Source organism: Vicugna pacos, chromosome 23 (assembly GCF_048564905.1).
Source record: "Vicugna pacos chromosome 23, VicPac4, whole genome shotgun sequence".
NCBI lineage: Eukaryota > Metazoa > Chordata > Mammalia > Artiodactyla > Camelidae > Vicugna > Vicugna pacos.
Genome location: NC_133009.1, coordinates 23,068,859 through 23,092,977, shown reverse-complemented (window position 1 = coordinate 23,092,977; position 24,119 = coordinate 23,068,859). Strand labels below are relative to the sequence as shown.

Genomic DNA, 24,119 nt, shown 5'->3' with positions numbered 1-24,119 from the left:
GGTAACTGAATGGCTCTCTGTAATGTAGCAATAAAGCCTACACATCTCAGTGTTAATATATCTATTATTTATTGAGTATCTATTATGTGCACAGCACTGTACTGTGTCCTATGGAGACTAAAAAGAAGTGTAATACATGGTGTCTGCTCCCAAGAATCTTACTGTTTCATAAGGTAAGACATCCAGACTCAAATTATTGTAGGCAAGAGAAATAGTTTAAAGAAGTGTCCATTTAATTGCCAAACGAGTAGTAGAAACAGTGTTGAGGAAAATAAGATCATTATTGGTCTGATTGAGACTTCACAAGATGTAAGAATTGATCTATGCCTTGTTAATTGGCTCAAGATAAGCAGAAAGAGAAGAAAGAATGCATTAATCAAGGAAAATAGTCTGGTTATTTTCATATACAAGGAGAATATTAGCCACATGGATTTAGGGTAGGCATGGATCCACCTGGTCCTTTAAGAAAATCTTCAGGAGATACTTTTTTTAAAGTAGGTTATTAGTTTAAAATAGTGATTTTTATGCCTGCGTTACATTCTGTTATTCCTGAAACAGAATAGTTCCAAAGCTTCTTTACACCAAGTCAGAAATTCTTCATGATCATCATGTGTGATGTAGCCCATTATTATTTGATGGTGTCCCTATTGTTTGGCTAATGTTAAAACCTTTGCCTATAACTAAGTGCAGAGAGGACTTAAGAATATGATAGGTAACTTGAATGTTTATGTGTGCTTGTGTGAAATATGATGGAAAATAATTCTACTCTTAGTTTACTACTTGCATTTTCTTACTGAGTCTTAAAAATGTTTTATATTTTAAATCCAAGTTTATGCCATTGAATGCCCTTCTCCATTTGCTGGTAGTCCGTGTATTGCCACATGAACATGAGAATCAGAATTCAAAGTCATTTAGAATTAATACAAGGTGTCTGATTTATCTGTTGAACCAAATAGATTGCCAAGAAGAAATTATCAGAAGTGATCTTGTTAAGGATACTGTTTTTGAATAAGTTTAATTAATGACATATTACTGGTTGTGAGACAGTTTAAGTGATTAGTTGACCACTTTCAACTATTTCTCCACAGTTCCAGGACCTTCTGCAGCGCTGACAACAATGCAGCTCTTCTCCAAGCAAAACCCTTCAAGACAAGAGGTTACCAAACTCCAGCAGCAGGTTAAGACAAATGGTGCTGGTGTGACTGTTCTCAGGCGTGAAATTTCTGAGCTTCGCACCAAAGTGCAGGAACAGCAGAAACAGCTTCAAGACCAGGACCAGAAACTGCTAGAGCAGACCCAGATCATAGGTGAACAGAACGCACGGTTGGCAGAGCTGGAACGCAAACTCCGGGAAGTGATGGAAAGTGCAGTAGGAAACGCCTCAGGGTCTGGGCAGAGTGAAGAGTCTCCTCGGAAACGCAAAAAGGCCACAGAAGCCATAGACTCTCTTAGGAAATCTAAGCGTCTCCGGAACAGAAAGTAAATTGGAATGTGCTTCTAGCTCCAGAGGAAGACGTGGCTTAGTCGCTTGAGCAGTTCCGCATATCAGGATCCTGTGAGCAACATGGTGTCCCCTAGGTGTCTAGGCTTTCAGAACACAGCTGAAACTTGAACTCTCGTGGTTGGGACATTCTTTTCCCGCTTCTCCTGGTTGAACTGACGCACAGAATCTTTTTACTTTGCAATAGATTTGTACTAACCAGACCTGTTCTATCATGTTTTGAGAAGTTAACTTTTTTCCGTGCAGATAATGTTTAAGTTTATTTGTTTCTGCATATATGCACATTATGTAAGAATCTTAAACAAACCAGTCTTGACAGACAAGTTCAGTTTAATACAGAAAATGTCCTGTTCACTTGAAAGAAAAGATCTACTTTTTAAATGGACAGTATCTTGTTTTTAAAAAAAAAAGTTGACTTTTTGTTATAAGTGACCTTTGTCTAGAATGTCTGAAAAGTAGTAAATGCTTTTTGGTATTGAAGTAATGGGTAACTAAAATGAACTTCCATAGTATTGACTGTAGGAGGGGCCTCTACAGTATTGACTATATATTTTTATAAACTACTGGCAAGGGACTTATCCAGTTGGTATATACATGTTTTCAGTTCTCTTTGGGGGCCATGTCCTACGTTTGCATGGATGGATGCATGCATTGCCTAGTCAACTCACTTAAAAAGCTCTTGCACTGGTATTGACCTTGAACCTCTGTACTTCTCCACTTTTTAGAGCGGCATCTTAGTTTACTGAAGCGCTTGACATCTTCCACCACAACAGCTTGCCTCTGGGGGAGGGGGCGGTATTTGCTAGTCCATTTGTCCTCCAGTTTTACAGGAATAAGAGAATATTAAAGCCCACTGCTTTGTCTGTTCTCTGTAGGGTTCAGGTACACTGGCTAAGGCAGAACCCCAAGTTCTTTCTCTTGATGGCAGACCTCTGGTAACTAGTACTGTTCCTTACTCACCACTGCGTGTCTCCTTGATCAAGTGTGGTCATGACCGGTGTTGTGAATAGGGAACCCAGCTTGTGGGATGTAGTTTTGCCATGAAAGAAAGTTCATTGAAGAAAATTATATTATGGAAAAGCATTTTGAGCGTTTCATTTCTGGGGAATGACCTGAGGGGAAGCTTTTTAATATTCATTTCAAGCTTTCCTAATCCTAAAACTTTAAACAAAAGCTTTAATTTTGTTTGCACTCCTGTTTTGAGCTTGTAACTGGAAAAGCATGTCTTGCACTGTTCAGCCTCCTAAATGGTCACTTTAACAACCTCCAGATTGTGTACAGTGGTTATTTTCCCCAGTTGTACATTTTTGAAACATTCACTTATTACTGTCCCAGTTTTATTTTAATGTACTAAATTATGTAGTTTATTATTTGACTATTAAGTTCTTTTAAGCAGCTGTTGCCTTGGGCTTCAGTTATTTAAGATAAACTTAGGTGTAATGTAGAGTACTATCCCTTTCCAGGTGGGAGTTTGATACCTGTATAAAACCTAAGGTGTTGGTAAGTACCTTAGTTGAATCAAAGCACAAGGTCACCACCTGTCTTTATCCGTCCAACATGACATGGTTATGCATCCTGTAGATTAACCTCACCAAGTGAAACTTTTTATCCATTTTTAATATTGTCCTTACATAATATTGTCCTTAGATTTTGATCAATTCTTTGTCTAACTTTGAAACTCCATTTACAATGTAGTATGTTTTCAATGAAAAACCATAAAATAACATCCAAGTGTTTCATGGCTTGTTGGGAAGGTAATTTTAAAATAAACAATTTCCAAAAAAAACATTTGTCAGCCAAGGTCATCCATAAAAGTCCCCGTCTGGAACTCATTTTCTCAGCAGGTCTCATTTGTTTAATCATAGGATTTAGCCATACTGTCACAACTTTGGAGGAGGCCTACTGGAATACTCATGGCCTTTCATAGTCTACTTTCCTGGTAATGGGAAGACTTTTTAAAGTAACAAAGTACACGTTTACAGGTTTACAAAGGATGATCCTTATGCATCAAAGGGATATGACCTCAGATGATTTTTTAATAGTTGTTAATAAATTATTTAAAGTTTCCTGGGTTTCTTTTTAAACTACATCTAGATACCCTAAATGTACCTATAGTCTTCCATTAGTTAACGTGAGTATTTGGCTTCCATAATAAGCATTCACGCTATGAGAAGGCAGATTTTCTGTTTCAAATCCAAACTTCTGCAGTATACACTTGTAATCACCCGCCCATGTTAATGAGTTGCACTTGGTGCATGAACGCGGTATAGCAGGAGGAGATAAAGCACTACCGTTCAGTTTGTTCTATCTGCAATCTCACCTAGACTAGCTAAAACGTGTTAGGATATCGCCTTGGCCAATTTGATAGCCGTTGTACTTGCTTCTGGATAGTATAATGGGATTTTAATTTCAACAAATCACAAAGTACTTCATCGGCTAAAACTGATGTTTGTTACAGAAAAATTGTAAATTAGCCTCCCAGGAGAACCATCCTGTCCTTGATTATAGGAAGTTTTCCTGTCATCTTCCTTGGGTGTCCTTCAGAGAAGACGTCTCTAGTTTAACGAGTCATTCCCATTTACAAATTGGTTATGGTACAGCCCTACAGACAGATACAGTGTGGAAGGGCATATGTAAGAAAGGAAGAGGACTGCCTCCCCTCACCCACCGCAGGGTCCTCTGCTTATCTCTCACATAGACTTGGCTTGGTTTCCACATATTCTGAAATATGAATTATTTTAGAACGTGAGGATATAGAACCTGTTGCTTTTCAAGCTCCTCTTTTGATGTACAGAGCCTGGAAATGGACAAATGTAATCAGAGTAATCATACTGTTTTAAAAACTTGGGGTGCCATCAGGTATAAAGCCACTTGTTTGGGAAGCAACTTGTTTTTGTAAAACGTTTTTTGGAGTACTGAACTTTACAGGGGATTGCCTTAATCTCTATTTAGTAGTTTCAAGATGTATGCGCTATTATTCTACTTGTTAAAATGTTAAAATATTCTATGTAGCCCCTGAAGTGGGTAAAACAGAGTATAAATAATGCCTAAATAAATAAGCTAAAAGGTGTCACTACAGTTGGATTTTTGAGAGAAAATGGACATGTGAACATAGGCTATGTGTAATAAAAATAATGGCACCTTAAGATTGCACTATTTTATGCATTATTTTATATGCCATTTCATAGCCTGCACTTTAATCTCCAAAGAAACGATGTATGATGTCCCAGTTGTTCCTTATTATTAATAAACTTTTTCCTAAGACAGGGCACTTAATTCTATTTTACTATACTGAATTAGTTTCTTGGAGGTGGATTCCTTTTTTGAGTTCTCTATTTCCTTAGCCATACTATTTTCCAGGATCTAGGAACTCCCTATCTTGTCTATTTCCCACAGTATATAATTTTAATGCAATGTGAAATCTGATACTTGATGATCAGCACATTCTTATGTCTGCTCTAGCAATGAGTACCCGTTTGTTAACATTTCTCAAGCCCTCTAAACATAATCATGCTGTAAGTAAGATTCGAAGCCTGGAATAAAGGCATTCTGAAAGGAAATACCATGTATGATGCGGTCTCTTGGAAATGGCTATTTCTAATGTAAAATCCAATTTGAAATGCCATTCAGTTGTTTGACTTGGGATCTGAATTCCTTTCACTAGTCCTCAAAAGGTTAAGTTAAAAACTACTTTAAAATAACAAACTTCAATAGCCCATCATCTGAGGTGAGTTATTTTCAAGAAATACTAGTCTACAAAATTAGTTGACTGCTGCCTGCCATGATTTTATTATTTAATAGCAATACATTTATATTTGTGATAAATATGATAGGCTTAAGTAATGGCCTTTTTCAGCTTCCTAAGTATCTTTGTTAAGTTCCTGAAATTCAAGCATTAAATTGAATTTTTCCTGTTGTGTCTGAAGAGAACCATGGGATTTAGAAGCACACTGGTAATCTATTAGGTCCATTGCCAAAGTATACTGGTCCATACTCAAAGCTATGCCAAAAGTTTAGACGTGTTTAAAATTCCGTTATGTGGTACCATGTCTGTTTACTTATGGTCATGAGCAACAATAAATTACTAGTCTACCTTCTGGAATTTTAATTGTTATAACCTAATTCAATTACTGGAAAGTGAAAAACACCTCCCGGTCACACAACAGGGTACGTAAATAAATGTGTTGTTACCAGTGTTACTTGTTTTCTTTGTATTTCATGCACAAAAGGTTATGGAGCTCTCCTTCTAACAAATGACATATTCACAGCTACCACCTCTTGAAGCAATCAGTGTGTGTTACGTGTGATTTTAACCCTCACAGCCGCTTTATAAAGCAGGTTGTGTTCTATCTAGGGAAGTTGAACTCGGGTTAAGCAGCATATCCACAGTGTTTCGCAAGTGCGTACGTGGGATTTGAAGCCAGACCTACTTGCCTCCAAAGCTTATGTACATCTGCTATGCTCTACTACATCCTAAACCACCTGGGAGCTATGAGACTCTAGGTTACATTAATTTTTAACTCAAATACATGGTTGAACATTCCATGCATTTAGTAGAAGCAGTCTACACCAAAAATCACTTGTTAAGAGAACCTTACAAAGCTTAAAATCACAAAAAGTCTAGGCTTTGAGGAGGCAACTTTTGTCCTAAAGTTTTTTGGCAGTGGATTTACACAAGGCATACAGGTAAAAGAAAACATTTTAAGGCTTCTAGAACCTATAATCTTAAATAGCCAGTCATAGCAGTAGATGAGGTCGGAAGCTACTAAGGCATAATCACCTTACTATAATAGAGGCCACTGATCAATACAGAAGTAGCGACCACAATTCCTTTGCCCTCCTGGGGAAGAATGCTAGTTCTCTTTTCAAAATTCCTCCCAGCTCCAAAACTAAATATTTAGAATTTCAATGAAATGAAATTATGCAAATCTATTTCACCTCTGTTTCATAAAGATGTGACTGTGATAGGGAGTGACTGGAAACAAAATTCTCTGAGGAAAAACACACTCTTCTTTGATGCATGCTTCACCCACTTTATTTACAACTTAGATATTAAGAAGAGAGACCACAGATGAATTTATGCTGAAGGATGAGGGTGACAGCAGTGGTATCAGTTGTCCCAACACCATTACTGCGTTCTAGTCACCAAGACATCGCAGAAACCTGGAAAAGTAAAGGCAGCTGCTGTATCTCCCAGTCTGCAGAGGGTAGATCAGGGTGGAAATCTGTATTTCTATACCCTTCAAGTGGCTCAGTTGCTGCGTGATAAAGTCACATTGCTGGGGAAATCAAGGATCTTTATCAATATTGTTCCTTTAAAAATAAAATGATGTCTCTTTATGAACTTACGTTAATTCCTGAAACAATTCTTTCAGGATCCATTTAAGCTGATTCTCTCACCCAGAAAAGTGTGTTTCACCTTGCTTGTATCCATTCCTCTGGTTTTGGTGAGTCATTCCCTGAAAGCAAATTTACAGAAAATTGTGAGGAGAAAAAAACTGGGGTGGTGGATGTTGAGCAAAACAGTACAAAAGGAGATTCCCAATAAACTTTTTTCTCCCCCTGTTCTCTGGATTGAACAAAAGTTGGTTTCTACTTGGAATCCAGCAGTGTAAATTGTAGTATTCGCTCTGGGAATACAAAACCTAAGGTGTGCCTTTCTGTCTTAAGACAAAGGGAAAATCTCTGCCTTCTCAAGGCTAAGGAGAAGGCTGGGAGGAAGGGAAGGAAAGGGGGCCGGTAAATGCTTGTTCTTCCTTTGAAAGCTTGGAGCAAGCTTATCTCGCTCTCTAGATTAGCAGTTTCTATAACCCCTAGGTGCTGCCCCCCTCAGCTGCCTTCCATTCCGGAAGCAAATGCAGCTTGCGTCTTCCTTGTAAGAGGACAATAAAGGAATGAGTGTTAGGTGGCTAACAGTGCTCAGCACACAGTAAGCAGGTAATAAATAGTAAATAGTGGTAATATATAGGGAGACAGATATGCCTAAGGAAATAGAGATAAAGAATATATGCATTGCATTGGTTGCATGTGTTTCCCTTAGTCCCTGCTCTAAGCACATTTAATGCTTTTTTTTTTAAGCACAGGAAACAATTTGCTATTACAGGCTTTCTAGCCTCTTGGGGAAATTTATTTTCAGTATTTTAAAACTCTTATTTTCACTATTTTTAATGTTTCACAGATCTCCTTGCACTGCCCCACACGCTTCCTTGAGAGCCACAGGAGAGAAAGTAATTTTGAATTGCTCATCCTTCTCCACCTTGGGCTGAGAGATCTGATAAGGAAGGAGGACCTTGGGCTGCACCTGGTAGAAAAAAGAAAGGAGCCTCTTCAGAGCTCCCTGCACCTTAAGACACAGCTTAGAGTAAGAGTCAAGCACACATACAGTGGAACCAGAATAAATGGCCTCCTAATCCCAGCTCTACCAAGTATGAGCTATGTAATACCAGCTTGGGTAGTTAAGAGCTCTGAGGCTCAATTTCATCATCTGTGAAATATTTCCTACCTCACAGAGTTGGTACAAAACTCCAAAAGATTCTGGGAAGGTGGTAGAGGAGGAAAAACCAGGAGTCTTTCTTCCCACCTAGACAACAGTTGTACTGGCGGAATCTGTCTGATGTAATTATTTTGGAGCTCTGGAGTCTATAGAAGACGTTCAACTCCAAGGAAACACTTGTGGTTAATTGAGGTCAACTTCAGGGCTTAGCATAGCAGCAGCCACCCACCCTCAAACTGTGATGGGCAAACAGGACCTTATCCCCCAAATATTGGGGGTCTGTGTTCTGATCACTGATTGCTGCTTCTCATCACAGAGGTGCAAAGATGGCAGGAAGCCATTGTTGTAGCTCCGGTGTTGCAAGTCTCTCCCCCACCAGCTGAAGTACCTTCTAGATATAAAGAGCCAGCACCCTTTCCACCACTACCCCTTCATTTTTCTCTTCTTCTCTTTTCTGGAGCCAGACATTAAAGACTAAGACATCAAAAACAATTACGTATGCAGGGAAAATTAGAAAGCCACCAGGCATGCTGAGGGAAAGTCTCAAAAAAAGACCCTAGAGGACATTACATTTATATCTCAGGCTGACCCTCAACACAGAGACAGCCTACAACAATCAAAATAAATATATAAAAACAATTACCAGGGGGAAGGTATAGCTCAAAGCAGTAGAACACATGCACATACCATCTGTCACTGCTTGCTTTATGTTCCTGGGCAGGAGGAAGCTTAGTTTACTACTGCAGCAGGAGAAAGGAAGATTTTCTCCTTTGCACAGCAACAACTCAGCCAAAGAGAAGCCAGCACTCCCTGAACTTTCCATCAATGGACTTCTGTTCAAAACAATCCACTTTTTCTGTAAAAACAAACAAAAAAAATGCTTCTCTCCTTTGTTCTCTGGACTTACTATGGTTTGCCATAGTTTGCATGTCCCGAATTGCAATTTCTATGCTATTCCTGAATAAACTAGATTCAACTGAGTCAAGAAATAAACACTTGCATATAAAATCAATGATTTTTGACAAGGGTGCCAAGACCATTCAATGGAGAAAGCACAGTCTTTTCAACAAATGATGCCAGGAAAGCTGGATATCCACGTGCAAAAGAACAAAATTAGACCTTTACCTAACCCTATATACAAATATTCACTTAAAATGGTCCATGATCTAAATGTAAGACCTAAATAAAACTCTTAGAAGAAAACATGAGACAAAAGCTTCACGATGTTGGACTTTGCAATGATTTCTTGGATGTCACACAAAAGGCACACACAAGTCATAAAAGAAAAAATGTATAAATTGGACTTCCTGACAATTTTTAAAGTTTGTGGATCAAAAGACACTATCAACAGAGTAAAAAGGCAAGCCACAGAATGGGAGAAAATATTTGCATATCATATACATGATAAGGGGTTAATATCTAGAACATACAGAGAACTCCTAAAACTCAAACAAACGAACAAAAAACAAACAAACCTATTCAAAAATGGACAAAGGTCTTGAATAGACATTTCTCCAAAGAAGATAAATAAATGACCAAAGAGTACATGAAAAGCTGCTCAACATCACTAATCATTAGAGAAATGCACATCAAAACTACAGTGATACTACCTCACCACACACCTCACATAAGGATGGCTACTATACAGTAAAGAAATTCTTTTAAAAACAGAATACAGCAAGTATTGGCAAGGGAGTGGAGAAGCTGGAACCCTTGTGCACTGTTGGTGGGAATGTTCAATGGTACCCCTGCTGTGGAAAACAGTATGGTGGTTCCCCACAAAGTTAAACACAGAATTACCAAATGATTCAGCAATTCCACTTCTGAGTGTATACCCAAAAGAAATGAAAGCAGGATCCAAAGCAGGTATCTGTACATCTCTGTTCATAGCAGCATTATGCACAATAGTTAAAATGTGGAAGCAACCCAAGTATCCACAGACAAATGAATGCATAAGCAAGATGCGGTATATAGAGCCAATGGAATACTCCTAAAAATACTTAGTAAGGAAGGAATACTTAAAAAGGAAGGAAATTCTGACATATGCTACAACATGGATGACCTCTGAGGACATGATGCTAAGTAAAATAAGCTAGTCACAAAAACACAAAAGCTGTATGATTCCACGTTTATGAGGTACTTAGAATAGTCAAAATCATAGAAAAAGTGGGCTGGAGAAGAGGGAACTTGGAGTTGTGATTTAATGGGTAGAGAGTTTCTGTTTTACAAGTTGTAAAGAGTTCTGAAGATGGATGGTGGTGATGGTTGCATAGCATTATGAATGTATTTACTACCACTGAATTGTGTACTTAAAAATATTAAAATGGTACATTTCATGTCATGTGTGTTTTACCACAATAAAAAAAATGGAAAAAAATCTTTGTATACTAATATAGAAAGATCTAAAAGAATGATTGCTAGGGAAAAAATGGGCAGAAAATATTATAGTATATTAACTTTTGTGTAAAAGATAAAAAAGAAAGAAAAAACATACTGCTATCTAATTGCATCATTTTAAAGATTAACTTTATTAAGGAATACTTTAAATGCAAAGAAATTCACCCCATTTTAAGTGTACAGTTCTTTAAGTTTTGACAAATGTATATACCTATGTAACCAACACCACAACTGAGATGTAGAAGTTTTCACTACCACAGAATGTTTGCTTTGATCCTTTCCAGTTGATTCCCATCCCAACACCAGCCGCAGACATTCACTGATCTCCTTTCTAGTGTTATATATTAGATTTGCCTTTTCTAGCGTTTCATATAAAAGAATCATATATGATATACTCGTTTAAGTAAGGTTTCCTTCACTCAATATAATGGTTTTGAGATCTGTGCACGTTGATGCACACGTCAATAATTTGTTCCTTTTTGTTGCTAAGTACTATTCGACCGTGTCAACACACCAAACTTGTTTATCCTGTCACCTAGTAATAGATATGTGGATTGTTTCTTGTTTTGAGCTATTATAAATAAATATGCTATGTTCATGTAAAACGTTTATTAAATAAATGTGTATGCTTGTCTTTTGTTAATCTTTTTCACTGTCAGCTTAATTTCCAGACTCTAAGAGGATCAAGAAAAACTTTTTCCTCCCCTGTAATTTCTGGTGCCCAAACAGGAACACCTTTAGCTGGGAACACCTTGCTGGGTCTGGAAACTGCAATTAAGAAATATTGGATCTCTGACGAAACTGCCATAGATAAGAATTCTTACCTCAGTCTCTCAGTTCTCTGCCTGTGGGGACCTGTCAAGTGAAAGTGGCAAGAGTCTTTTCCTTCCAAGATTCAGATTAGCAGGAGAGAAACCTTTGAAAAAGTTAGTTCTTTGGACTGTGACTCTGGGTAAAATTTGATTTAGGGGTATCTACTGGTTTCCTTCCCAGGGGCAGCTTTCTCTCATTCTGTGCCTGAGAACTTGATGTGGCTTTCCCCATTAGGACATGAGGCTTCTGTGTGTGCAGGTGGCCAATTGTCAGATTGGGGGGTGGGGATCCCCAAGACATAGAGGGGCAGAAATGTAGGTTTCACCCATTTTGTGGCTAGTGTCCTACTGGCTGTGGCCTGCGCTGGGGTGGAGGCTTGTCTGAGTCTTCTGCTTTTTGGCCATCTCCAGCAGCTTTCAATCTTGGGAAGGCTGCATCTTTTGCACTCTCTTTGGGGATGGCTCTTGCATCCACGGGTTAGTCATAAAAGGCTTATTGGTTTCAGTTTCAAGTCACTTGATAGTTGTCTTTGGTTTAAAAAAAAAAAAGGAGCTACTTGGAAACTGAGTAAATGAAAAATCTTGAAGGTCTTCTCCACAGATATTAATGAAATGTTTTAGCCATCTTAGTGAGCAACCTTAACTTATTCCATCTGCCAGAAACACAATTTGGATCCAACTGTTCTTTTATGAACTAGTGAGTTTTGTATTAATATATCTGACACATAGTTAAAAATTTAAAACAAAAGCTTTAAGGTCTCTGCATGTGTCTGCCTGAATGTTTATGTGTGTGTATGTGTGTCTATGTTATATAAGTGATATTTTTCTACTTCTAGATGGTATTACGAAATTAATTTATAAAATCCCTTAAAGGAGTCCTGTTTAAATTGGCTTAGAGATAAATGAGTGCTCGTATAAATTGAAGTATTCCTAAAACTCTCAGAAATATAGAAAACAACCCAAATGTTTTTTTAATTCATGTGTTCTGAGATCATCTTTGATAAATAGTGAGTTTTTAAATTCTTGGTAAAATAAAAATGGACATTTCTTCAGAGTTGCTAACATCAGATATAATGCAGACATACAATATTTTCTACCTAGCCTTACTACTCAAGCAAGCTTTTATTATCTCTACTAGATGTTTAAGATTATAAAACTATAAATCCAACCTACAAACAAAATGTACAACTAAAATGAATTGCTTAATGCATGTCAAGCACAGTAGTAAAAAAGAGAAAAAGAAGCATATTTTCAGTTTCTTACACTCTTTGCTTTTGTGATATTTTTGATTCTTGCCTGATTTGTGAACAAGACAAATAATTTAAGATGATGTCTAGCTTTTGTTTAATGTCTCATGAAATTCTCCTGAGTAATCGAGACATAATTGTTAAGAACAAGTGAATTTAAAAGATATAAGTGGGATAAAAGTTTATATATGAATTTTTCAATAATGATTATGTTCTATACTATATCCACTTAAAAATAATTTCAAAGCCTTCTTGATATTTTGAAACCTTAAAGCTTATACTAAGTTAAGTTAAATGATGGATATTCATTGAATATCTAGATCATTTTCAAATAAGATACAATATTGAAATAACTGCCAAATGTAGTTTGTCTACTTGTGGCATCTTTTTGTATAGAGTATAGCGAAGCTACATATAGTTGGGTCTGTTAATAAATGTGAGAAGATATACAATGAAAAAGACATGCTTCTTGTACAAGGTCCTGGGTTCCCAGTACCTCCACCAAAAATAAATCAGTAAATAAACAAACCTAATTACTTCCCCAACTAAAAAAAAAAAAAGATATGCTTCAAGAAAATTATAAAATGATACACTCATAAATTTGCTACAGAATGATAGTATATGTGGCAAACAGTTCACAGTTGCCTGGTTCCTAATTTTCTTCGATTATTGGTCTGCTCTTAATAAGAAATGGCTTAAAAAAAAAAAAGAAAAAAGGAAGGGGGAAGTAATCTACCTGGGAAACCAAGATTTTGCATTTTAGAATAATTTCCTGTGTTTCACATTGTCTTTATCAAGTCTTTGATTACTGAAGAAAACCACGTCTTCTCAATATTAAAAGAACTAAATATTCTTCACAACTATTTAACCTTCTGTATTTGCCTTTAAAATCTTGTACTGCCACTTTGGTTTAATAGATAATTAAGTATTCTTTCATAAGGATCTGTGATCCTATTTAATCAAGTGTTCAAATTTTTGACATTTTTGGCAATTTCTAAAAATCAAATTCTCAGACTTAAGGAAATCTTTCTCTCTCTCTCTCTCTCTTTTTTAAAGGTGTTTATAACTTACAGCAGTTTGGTAAAGTATACCTTCTTCCCTACAGCATGGTTTATTTTATAAACTCTGAGCTGCAGGTCAGTCAGCCTAGGTATTGACTCTGGCTCTGGATATTGAATGGGAAGTCTCAAGAATAATCAACAGAAGATATATTGGAGGAAAATATCCATTTGTAAGAGCGAAAAATAAAAATAAAGAGAAGCTTCAGGTGAACTTTCCATATATGGGGATTGATATTTAATTCATACCAGCAGAAAATATAGACCAGAATCCTAAACCCAACCTCCCACCATATCTTCCTGTTTCAAAGACTCACCACCTTCTGCACACTGGTTCTCAGCAGGCTGTCTTCACTGGAAGACGCACAAGTTGAGTTTAGGTCTGAGGATCAGCAAGGCTCCATTTTCTGGTCTTTCTGTCTTCCTGAGTCTCCTAAGCCCACTTTAGCTTCCACATTATCAGCGACAGGTTCTTTATGGATACTGGTTTTCCTACAATTAAAAGAGGATACTCATGCTACTCTGAACTCTAAGCAGTCATCATGGAAACATTCCCACTTCAGGGCTAGTCTCTCCATCTGGATTGTAGAGTTGAAATACAGAGCAGTTCTACACAGTAATATGCCCATTTTGCCCAAGCCAATCACACTTCCTGGAGACATTTTTCCCCTTGAGCTGATGCTGCCAGAGCCACCGCAACCCTCTAGGAAGAAGTTTCATTCTTCTCATATTCTCATCAGCCTGTGTGAACAATGAGACGTTGTCCTCTCAACCTTCTGCCTTCATCCTGCATATCTGCCCAGGAAATTTAGAGCATCCTCTAGAACTCCTTCAAACTGAGTTTTACATAAGCCCTAGCGATCCACTGCTTTAACATCAGCAAAGCCCTCTGACAGCCTTCCTGCAGTTTCTCCCATGGGTTAAGCGTCTAGCTGCAGTTGATCTGGCTCTCTGCTTACTGTCTAGGGGGTTTGTAATAAGCCAATACTGCAGAGATTAGCTGTACGAGATAAAAGTTAAATCAAAAAGCGTATTTTCTACTAAGCCTTAAATTTCTTGTGAAATGCAGCATGAATAAAATTAGTTCCTCTTTTACTACTTTATGTTAAATCAGTTGTGAAACACAGCATAATGCAGGTAGGTATGACGTTATTTACAACATAGAGAATAACAACAAAAAAGACACTGTGTACTAAAGAAGAAATCAGCCCCTTCATAATCAACAGAACTCCGTTACATATTTTAAAAGTTAAAAACACAGAGAGCTTGCAAGTTAGTGAACACATCGAGTTGCTGGGATGCCAAGCACACTGAGGACACAGAAGCTCTGTGGGCTCCCCACCCCCACCCCCACCCCCTGGCCCTGAGCCTCTCTGCCATCTAGATGTTGCTGAGTTCTAGCCTTTATAACAAAGTAATGGTGAGTAAAGTACTTTCCCGAATTCTGTGAGTCATTCTAGAGAATTATCAAACCTGAGGAACAGGCTATGGGAACCTCCAACTTACAGCTGAGGCTGGTCAAGCTTTTGAGAGGCCCGGGACTTGTGACTGACATCTGAAGTGGGGAAATTTTAGTGGGACTGAATCCTTAAACCTGTGATGTCTGATGCTAATTCCGAGTAGTGAGTGTCAGAGAGTTCAAGAAGTAGTGCTGGAAAAGACACCACATGTTTTGTGTCAGGAGGGAAAAAAACCTCTCATTTGGTGTCAGTAGTGTTGAGAGTAAAAACAGCAAAGAAGCTCCAAATGTTTACATTTGCCATAAGGAGAAATAATTTATTTTCATGTTCAGGCTCTACACATTTTATGGGCAATAATGTTAAAAAGCTTTCTTTTTTTTTTCTCTCTTGCTTCCTAGTTTTTTTCTCCAGAATGGTCTACATCAATTCTAATCTCTCTCCAGATACCAATGGATCAGAAACAGTATTTTTAGGAAGGCATGGCCCTTTTAGGGTTTCATTTTGGATATGTATTATAAAAGAATAGAAAACAGCCCCAGTTTTCTAGAAAAACCAAAGCCTCGAAAAGCTCAGTCTCTTGTGAATTTATTGTCAAACATATTGTCAAACACTCACCCTGCAAAATTCAGACTCTGTGAAGAATAAAAGCTACACACCATTTTCTCCCCTCATCCATATGGTTGGCTTTACACAGATGATGAAAGTCCTTCACCCTGGGAACTGTTCTGTCATTAGTTCATGGTGTTCGGTGGGTCCTGAGCCCTGCCTTCCCCACAGTGTGAGTCTCTTCCAGATTATTCCCTCTTCCATTTGGGATGTGGAGCCAGACACCCTTGGTTCCTCCTTAGCCTCTACCACTTTGTAAGCTGTGTGATCTGAGATGCATCACTTGCCAGCTCCCTGGTACATACAACGGGAGGCATGGGGGGGGGGCGTGTGACGTATCTCTCATTAGAGGTCTGAAGTCCAGGACTTTTCTTCTAGCCTTTGCCCGTTGCCCCTCTTCCAAATCATGACTGTCCTTTTTCATAGGCCAGAGCTGCTGGAGAATGAAGGCGTCATCAGAGCAGAACCGCTTTTGGATGAGCTGGACGCGGAAGGGTGTGGACAGGAGCAGGTGATGTTTTCTCTGACAACTGCCCTTTACCCTGCTCTGTCCAGCTGTTCTCCCTGACCCAGATGACGTCTCAAGCAGAGCCCAGAGCTTTCCAGCCACTGTTGGCCACTCACAAGTTAATAACCTTCATCTGGGTGTTTAAAACTCCAGTCTAATCCAAATAAACATGATACTGTCTCACGTGACTGAAATCTTCTTTCCTCTTTCTACCAGTCAAGCCTGACTTAGGCTTAGATGTTTACAGTGGAGAAGGGCAGGAGGAGGGTGTCTTCTGTTTCTTCTCTCTTCCTTGCTTTCCCCCGCCCCCTCTTGCAGGACTGTGGGGAGTGGGGAGGTGTAATAGGCAGATTACAGAAAAAGGACAGAGTCTCACATTTCTGGTACAGTTTTCACCTGCCATGCCAGCAACCGTTAAGGTGCGAGTCTAGCCCTTGTCAAATGGTTATAATCTGGTCCATCTCACCTGATTCCTCTGCTGGCAAAGCCGCTACCTGCAAAGACCCTCTGTCCACAGACAACTCCCGATCACCTCTCACCTTGAGGCATTGTCAGGTCCAAGTCAGGGACAGCCCCCGTGTTCCCCAGACACAAAAGTCAAGCTCTATGGGTGGTTCTGTGAAACTCTCCTCACTCGGCCAAGATTAACAAAGCAGCAACACTCGCTTCCGACAGAGCATGTGGCTGGTGTGTGCACCGGGAAAAGGAAGCCCAGCTCACCAACGACTCTCCCAAAGAAATTCTATTACCTTTCTTGATCATTCTCTTTGCTTCTTCTTATAGACACTTTGGAGAGGTTGGGGATGGGGCACAGGGGTAGTTCTAGAGTTCTCTCGTTCTAGAAGGTAGCAGCCGGAAATCAAGCTGTTGGCAAGGTTGTTTCCTTTTGAGGGCCTGAGGGAGTGATTTGTTCCAGAAGTCTCTACTCGGCTTGTAGATGGCCATCTTTATGTTCACATGGCATTCTCTCTGTATCTGTTCATTTTTCTTCATTAAAAAAAAAATCTTGGCGTGGAGGGTATAGCTCAGTTGCAGAGTGTGTGGTTAGCATGTACAAGGTCCTGGGTTCAATTCCCAGAACCTCCATTTAAAAAAATTTAAATAAATAAACCTAATTGCCTGCCCCCCAGCACCCCCTCCTAAAAAAACACCTCTGTTCTTTGGATTGTATCATCACTATTTACCTATAAATCCAGTAAGTTTTTCTTCTGCTGATTGAGATCTACTCCTAAGCCTCTATTCAGTGCAATTTTCATTTTAGTTCCTTTTCTTTTCTACTCCAGAATTTCCCTTTGGTTCTTTTTCATGATTTCTGTCTCTTCATTTATACTCTCTATTTGATGAGACATTTTCACATACCTTCTTTTACTTCTGCAAGCATATTTTTCTTTAGTTCTTTGAGCACATTTATTGTCATGGCTTTAATGTGTTGTTCAGTCTGACATCCAGGCCGCTCACAGACATTTTCTCTCACCTGCTCTTTCCCTAGGCATGGATCATGGTTTCCTGTTTCTTTGCATGTCTTCTTTGAATGTCTTTGCATGTCTTCTTCTTGCATGTCTTTCTTTGCATGTTCTTTTTTTTAATGGACAGTTTAGATAATATATTGTAGCAACTCTCAATGCTGATTTCTCTTCCCCCTAGCCTTCAGGGTTTGTTGTGGTAGCTGCTTGCTTGTCTATTTGTTAAATGACTTGGCTGGATTTTTTTAGAGAATTCCATTTCCCCAGCAGTGTGAAGGTTTTGATGTTGCTCATCAGGGGGCGTAGCCTTGGGCAAGTGCAGTCACTCTGGGATTAGCAGGGCACATTTTGATTATCCCTTTCCTTGATCTGTTAAATTGTCTGCTTCCATTGATATTACACCCAGCTGTTAGGTTCCTCTAAGTGCTGGCTGATGGCTGATGGATCTACTGTTTTTTGGTGATATCCTTGAGCACAAATTTCTCCACAATCTGATCCAGTTAAATTCAAGCCCCCTTCCTGGGATACAAGCAAGCTGGAGTGAGGATGACTCAGAGCCCAGTATCCTCCGTCTGCCACACTATGGTAGAGCTTCCACTCTATGAAATGGCTGAGTGGTGGAATGGACTCTTGACTTCCTGGCTACATTGTTCTGGAATTTAGCCTCTGCAACACGGAACTGGAGTGAGGTGGGTAAGATGGGAGGATGACATATGCTGGAAACCTGCCCCTATAGCCCTTGACTGGGAGCTGGGGAGATAGGGAGCCTTATCATCTGGGCCACAGCTGCCTGGAGTAGATCCTCTGTTATACCGACCTTGGGTGGAGGAGAGAAAGAGCAGGTCACAGACGTCTGCGGTTCTTACTGAGATCTAGTAGATTTTCTTGAGTAAATATTTCTTCCTTTGCTGTTTTCCCTTAGGACAATTTCCAGAGACTTTATAGTTGTTTTCTAAAACTTTCACTGTTACAGTTGCTGCACTGGAAGTGAGAGCTTCTAAAATACAATCTTACTGTGAGTTTTAATTGTATGTCCTTGGTATGTAATCAAGTTGAACATTTTTCACCTCATCCTAGGTCATTTGTGCCAGTTTAGGCCTGTTTGTCCTCAGATGCATGCCTCATGTGTCCCTGTACTGCACTGCAGAGGGGCTTACCCCTGCAGGCTGTGTTTCCTAGGCTCCCATGTCAGCTGGATTCTGGCCGAGTCTGGCTAATAGGAGACACTAGGGGAACACTTGAAGGCAGGACGGTGAAGCCAGGCTTCCCCTCTCCCTTCTCTACCCTGGGCTTTGCCTGCTGTGGTTGTGGGTTGAGGTCCTGCCAGACTTCCCCTCTAGGATTTCAGCTCTCATTGGATAACACTGTCTCCTGGGGTCCGAGAACACTTTCTCCTACCTTTGTCCCTCCAGCTGAGGGAATGAGAGTGGTTTCCTCCATTGTCCTCACTGTCCCCTGTTTGCCTCTCAGCTTCTCCAACACCTGTTATAACTAGTGCCCTGAATTCAATTCCTTCTGCTATAAATACTTGAAATGGGATCTGTTTTTCAGGTTGGACTCTAACTGATACACGATTAATGCTTCCTTTTGTTAAATTCTTTAGTTTTTCCTTTTTTCTATAGTCCCTCCCTCTTTTTTTCTTATTAATTCTTAAGAGTTCTTTACATATTTTAAATACTAATCCTTTCTTGATTGTATCTATTGGAAATCTCTTCTCTCAGTTTATGGTTTGTCTTTTCACACTTTATGATGATTTTGATGAGCAGTTCTTACAGTTAATGAAGCAGTCTACTTTAAAAATATATTTTCTTCTTGGTTTGGGCCTTTTGCATCTTATTTTAAGAAATCATTTCCTAAACTTCTCAATTCAAATTTTTCTTAGTTTAACCTCCCACGTTTAAATCTATTAGATACATTGAACTAATTTTAGTGTAAAATATGACGTGAGTTCAACTCTCATGTTTTCTCATATTGATAACCAATTATGCCAGTACCATTTTTATTGAAATCTTCCCTTTTCCTCAATTTTCTTATATTTTTATATACTGATAGTATTTATTTCTGCACCCTCTATTCTGTCTCATTTTTATATTATTTATCCTTGAATTAATACTATGGTATCTTTATTACACTATACTATATTATTAATGTGCTATCATAAATTATATGTTAAAGCTTTATAAGAATTTTTTTATCTGGTGAACTAAGTCCCCTTACCTTGTTCTTTTATAATTATGTCTTGGCTATTCTTGACACTTTTAGTCTTCCATATAAATTTAAAATCAGCTTATCAAGTTCCACTAAAACCCACTTGAATGTAGATTAAAATTACATTGAATTTGTAGACTAACTGTAGGAGTGGGGAGAACTGACATCTTTGTGGTATTTAGCCTTCCAATTCATGAACATGGTCTATTTCACAATTTATTTAAGTCTTTAATGTCTTTCTGTAAAGTGTTAATATTTTCTTTTGAAAATCTTATACATCTTTTCTTAGATTTTCTTCTAGGTACTTTTTAATGTTATCATAAATGTATCTTTCTATTTGACTGCATGATTTAACTGGTTGTTACTGGTGTATTAAAACACAAAAAACTTGAAGGGAGTCAAAAGGTATAAGCTCCCAGTTATAAAAGAAATAAATCATGGGGATGCAATGTACAGCATGGCAGCTATAGTTAATAATACTGTATTGCATATTTGTAAGTTGCTAAGAGAATAAGTCTTAAAAGTTCTCGTCATGAGAAAAAAAGTTCTCTAACTATGTGTGGTGACAGATGTTAACCAGACTTAAAGTGGTGATCATTTTCCAACGTATACAAATATCCAATCATTATGTTGTACACCTAAAATTAATATAATGTTGCATGTCAGTTACACTTCAAAAAATATGAAAGATTTTCGTACACTGATTTTCCATCTACCAACCTTGCTAAATTCTCTTACTTGATTCGAATAACTCAGTTAGATTGGTTTCTCTACATGGATGTTGCCAACAGATATAAATTGTATCAAACCTTTTTTCTGTTCCTTTTGAGGTAATCAATACAGTGCCCTTTAGTCTGCTTTTTTACCAATCTTATATTCCAGGTAAGTTGAGAGAAGACAGGCAAAAGGCATGATTGCCAAGCTCTCTTGGTATAATCTGAGAGACTGAAGTGTCATAGGGAAGCCCTGCTTTCAACATCATGCTTAAGCAGGAGCTTAGCAATCATTAAGGGAAGTGTCTAAGTCCAACAGACCTGAGGACAAACACACAGAATCTTACACAACCAACCCCTCAAGGAGGAGGAAGTCAGCCGAGAGATCGTCCCTCCAAAAGCCTTGCAAAGGCTACGGCTGGAAGAAACTTGGAATCCGGGGCGATGGGTCTGGTGTGTAGGCTCAGCCTGGAGAGCATTGTGGAACTGAAGACATCAGCAGTAAATAGGAGAACATGATGCCCCCAAGCAGAGCAAGACCAGACACACTGAGTGAGGCCAGCAGAGCAGATGATGGACAGGCAGGGTGTAGGGTTACCCGCACCACCCGAAGTCAGCTTTAGTTACAGACAAATGTATGGACTGTTGTAACTTCCAATTTATATGTGCTAGTTTACTGATTAAACAACACATTATAAGTAAGTAAGAAATGATATTTATTGGCAATTAACTACTGACTGGAAGAGTTGTTTTTGTTATTTGCTGTCAAAGAACAGATATCATAAAGTTATTACTATAATTAAGGTTCATTTGAAGTTTGAATAAAGCATGTCTTCTGTAAATCTCTTCTACAATTAAAGTTGGCAAAGCTACCCATAGGCTAATACCTTTCTAATTATTCTAATAATAACACTATTATTAGATCTTAACTGTGTCATTATCAGAATACAGCTGACTTTTTAACAATGTGGGGGGTGGGGGCACCAAACCTCTGTGCAGCTGAAAAGTGGTGTGTAACTTTACAGTTGGCCCTCTATATCCCTGGTCCCTCACCCCCAGATCCAACTAACTAAATCATGTGGTACTGTAATACGTATTTACTGGGAAAATCCATGTATAAGTGCGCCAGCGCAGTTCAAACTTGTGTCGTTCAAGGATCAACTGTAGTCTTAAAAGTGAATTGCTGAGGGATTAAGATGGTGGAGTAGAAGGACCTTGAGCACACCTCCTCTCACGAACACAACAAAATCACAACTAACTGCTGAACAACCATCAATATAAAGACTGGAACCTACCAAAAAAAAGATCTTCTACATCTAAAGACATAAAGAAGAAACCACAATGCGACAGCTGACATCTTGCTTGGGTCATTGGCACCAAGATCGTGCCCCACCCAGCAGCCTGTAGGATCCAGTGCTAGGACACCTCAGGCCAAAGAACTAACTGGGGGTGGGGGGCAGTCATTTGCAGTCACATGGATGGATCCAGAGACTATCATACTAAGTGAAGTAAGTCAGACAGAGAAAGACAAATACTATCTATCACTTAGATATGGAATCTAAAAAATAATACAAATGAACTTATTTACACAACAGAAACAGATCCACTGACATAGAAAACAAACTTGTGGTTACCAAAGGGGAAAGTGTGGGAGGAGGGTGATAAAGTAGGAGTTGGGAATTAACAGACATATGTTACTATATATAAAATAGATAAACAATAAGAGTTCTACTGTAGGGCACAAGGAAATATATTCAGTATCTTATAATAACCTATAATGGAAAATAATCTGAAAATATATATATATATAACTGAATCACTCTGCTGTACACCTAAAACTAACACAATATTGTAAATCAATTATACTTCAATTTTAAAAAATGAATTGCCCATTCAAAAAACAAACAAACAAAGAAAAGAAAAATGAAAAATCTACATGGACGAACACCTTGATTTCAAAATTATGGCTGCCCTCTCCTGAAAAGCACCTTAACTGGAATTTCCCACTGTCATTAGGATCTACTGGGATTCACCCACAGCTTTTAAAGCAGACTGGTTAGTGTTTTTGTAGAATAACTGGTATAATTGTTTCAAGACAAACTACCTGGCAAGAGTAAGGAAAAGATACAAAAGCTAGACAACACATTAAGAACTTTAAAAAATCCAAACTAAATAAACATGCCTATGTGTAATTAAAATCTTTGTCAATCCCCACAAAAATACTGTAGCTGAATTCTTTTCCTTTTCTTTAGAATGCCAAAATTCATATTCAATCCAAATGTAAAAGGCAAATAAGGGTTAAGATTTTAAAAATTCCCTCCCAACACTTACCCCTTCACTCCCTCTTACTCTCCAACGATAAATCATTTCTTGGGTATCTTTCTAAACATATTTTGTGTATACCCAAAGAAACATACATTATATACATATATATTATGTGTACACCCCTCATGCCTAGTGTTTTGCATTTAACAATACATTTTGGAGATCAGTTGATATTAACAAATAAAATCTTCCTCTTTTTTTTTTAGTGTGGTATAGTAGAACATTTCATGGTTCATTGTATGTGCCACAATTTATTTTTAGTTTAGTGAGGTTTCTTCCCCTGGTATGAAATGCTAAAAGATAGAGACTTAAAAAAAAAAAAAACCTGTGATCATAATGTAATACTATTATCACACTTAAGAAATTAACAATAAGTTCTCAATATCATTACACATCTAACCGATATTTGAATTAAAAGATTTGTCAATTTTTAAAGCTTTTGACAATTTGCATTACAATCAAAATAAGATCAATAAATTGCAATTGACTGACATATTTTTAAAGCCCCTTTTAATCTGTAGGTTTTCCCTCTTTTCTTTGTTTCCTTTGCATTTTAGTGTAGTTTAAATGCTCCTCTGCTCTATTTTCTATACCTTAGCAGTTGGATCTAGGGGCTTAATTAGATTTCTGCCTCAGTGTGTGCGTGCGGGTGTTATTTTATTATTAAGAACGCCATGTGGATTATCCTCCTTTTTGTAATCTCAGCCATAGTATCTTTTTTAATGGAGAACTGGTATCTAATTTTGAAACAAAATATCCCCTCTTCCAGGAAGAGGTGGCGGTTCAGACCACTTCTGTCCTAGACGTAAGGTTGGGCAATCATCTTGTAACAGAAATGATCACACTAGAATAAATCAGGCTAAACAATCAATTCCTCATCATTTTTCAATGTCAACAACAGTGGTTTTTTTTTCATAATTAGCTTTTAATCACCACACCCCCGCATATTTCCCTGAGGTATTAGTTCCAAGAGGCAGCCAAAAATGGCTCAGTGAGCCGTTTGCTTTTCAAAATTAAACAAAACCTGGGCGAGCTGCTATTTATTAACGACCAAGGATTCTCGTGACCGAGCTCCAGCCTTCCCCGAGGCGCTAAAGCGCAGTCTTACTTAACTTGAGACCTTTCCTTCCTTTTTCTCTTTTTCCGGAGCTCCGGCGCCGGCACCGGGCAGGATAGGCCGCAGAGAGCCGGGACTCGCAGCAACTCTGCACGCCAGCCGGTCGCCGAGTCCCAGAATCTCAGAACCCCGCGCCACGGAGCCGTGGAACCCCGCCCCGCGCGGGGGCTTCCGCCCGCCCAGCCGCGCTCCGGGGACGGTGGGGGGCGGG

At 38.6% G+C, this 24,119-nt stretch overlaps 1 protein-coding gene and 1 long non-coding RNA gene across 5 annotated transcripts in view; one reads left to right on the top strand and one right to left on the bottom strand.

The window, feature by feature from the left end:
- The window catches only part of FBXO28 (F-box protein 28), a 27,656-nt gene extending 21,956 nt beyond the window's left edge, over positions 1 to 5,700 (top strand). Inside the window, exon 5 of the mRNA XM_006198847.4 lies at positions 1,089 to 5,700. Coding sequence (XP_006198909.1) covers positions 1,089 to 1,483 — 395 coding nt within the window. The 3' untranslated portion in view covers positions 1,484 to 5,700. The remainder of the gene's footprint in view (positions 1 to 1,088) is intronic.
- LOC107033066 (uncharacterized) overlaps positions 1 to 24,119 on the bottom strand; it is a 26,096-nt gene extending 1,977 nt beyond the window's left edge. The window contains exons 1-4 of one of the 4 annotated variants that reach the window (XR_012063570.1): positions 23,900 to 24,119; positions 13,826 to 14,000; positions 6,851 to 6,960; positions 6,177 to 6,664 (exon numbers count right to left, since the gene is read on the bottom strand). This is a non-coding gene — a long non-coding RNA (uncharacterized lncRNA). The other 3 variants (XR_001458467.3, XR_012063568.1, XR_012063569.1) reach the window with 3 other exon arrangements.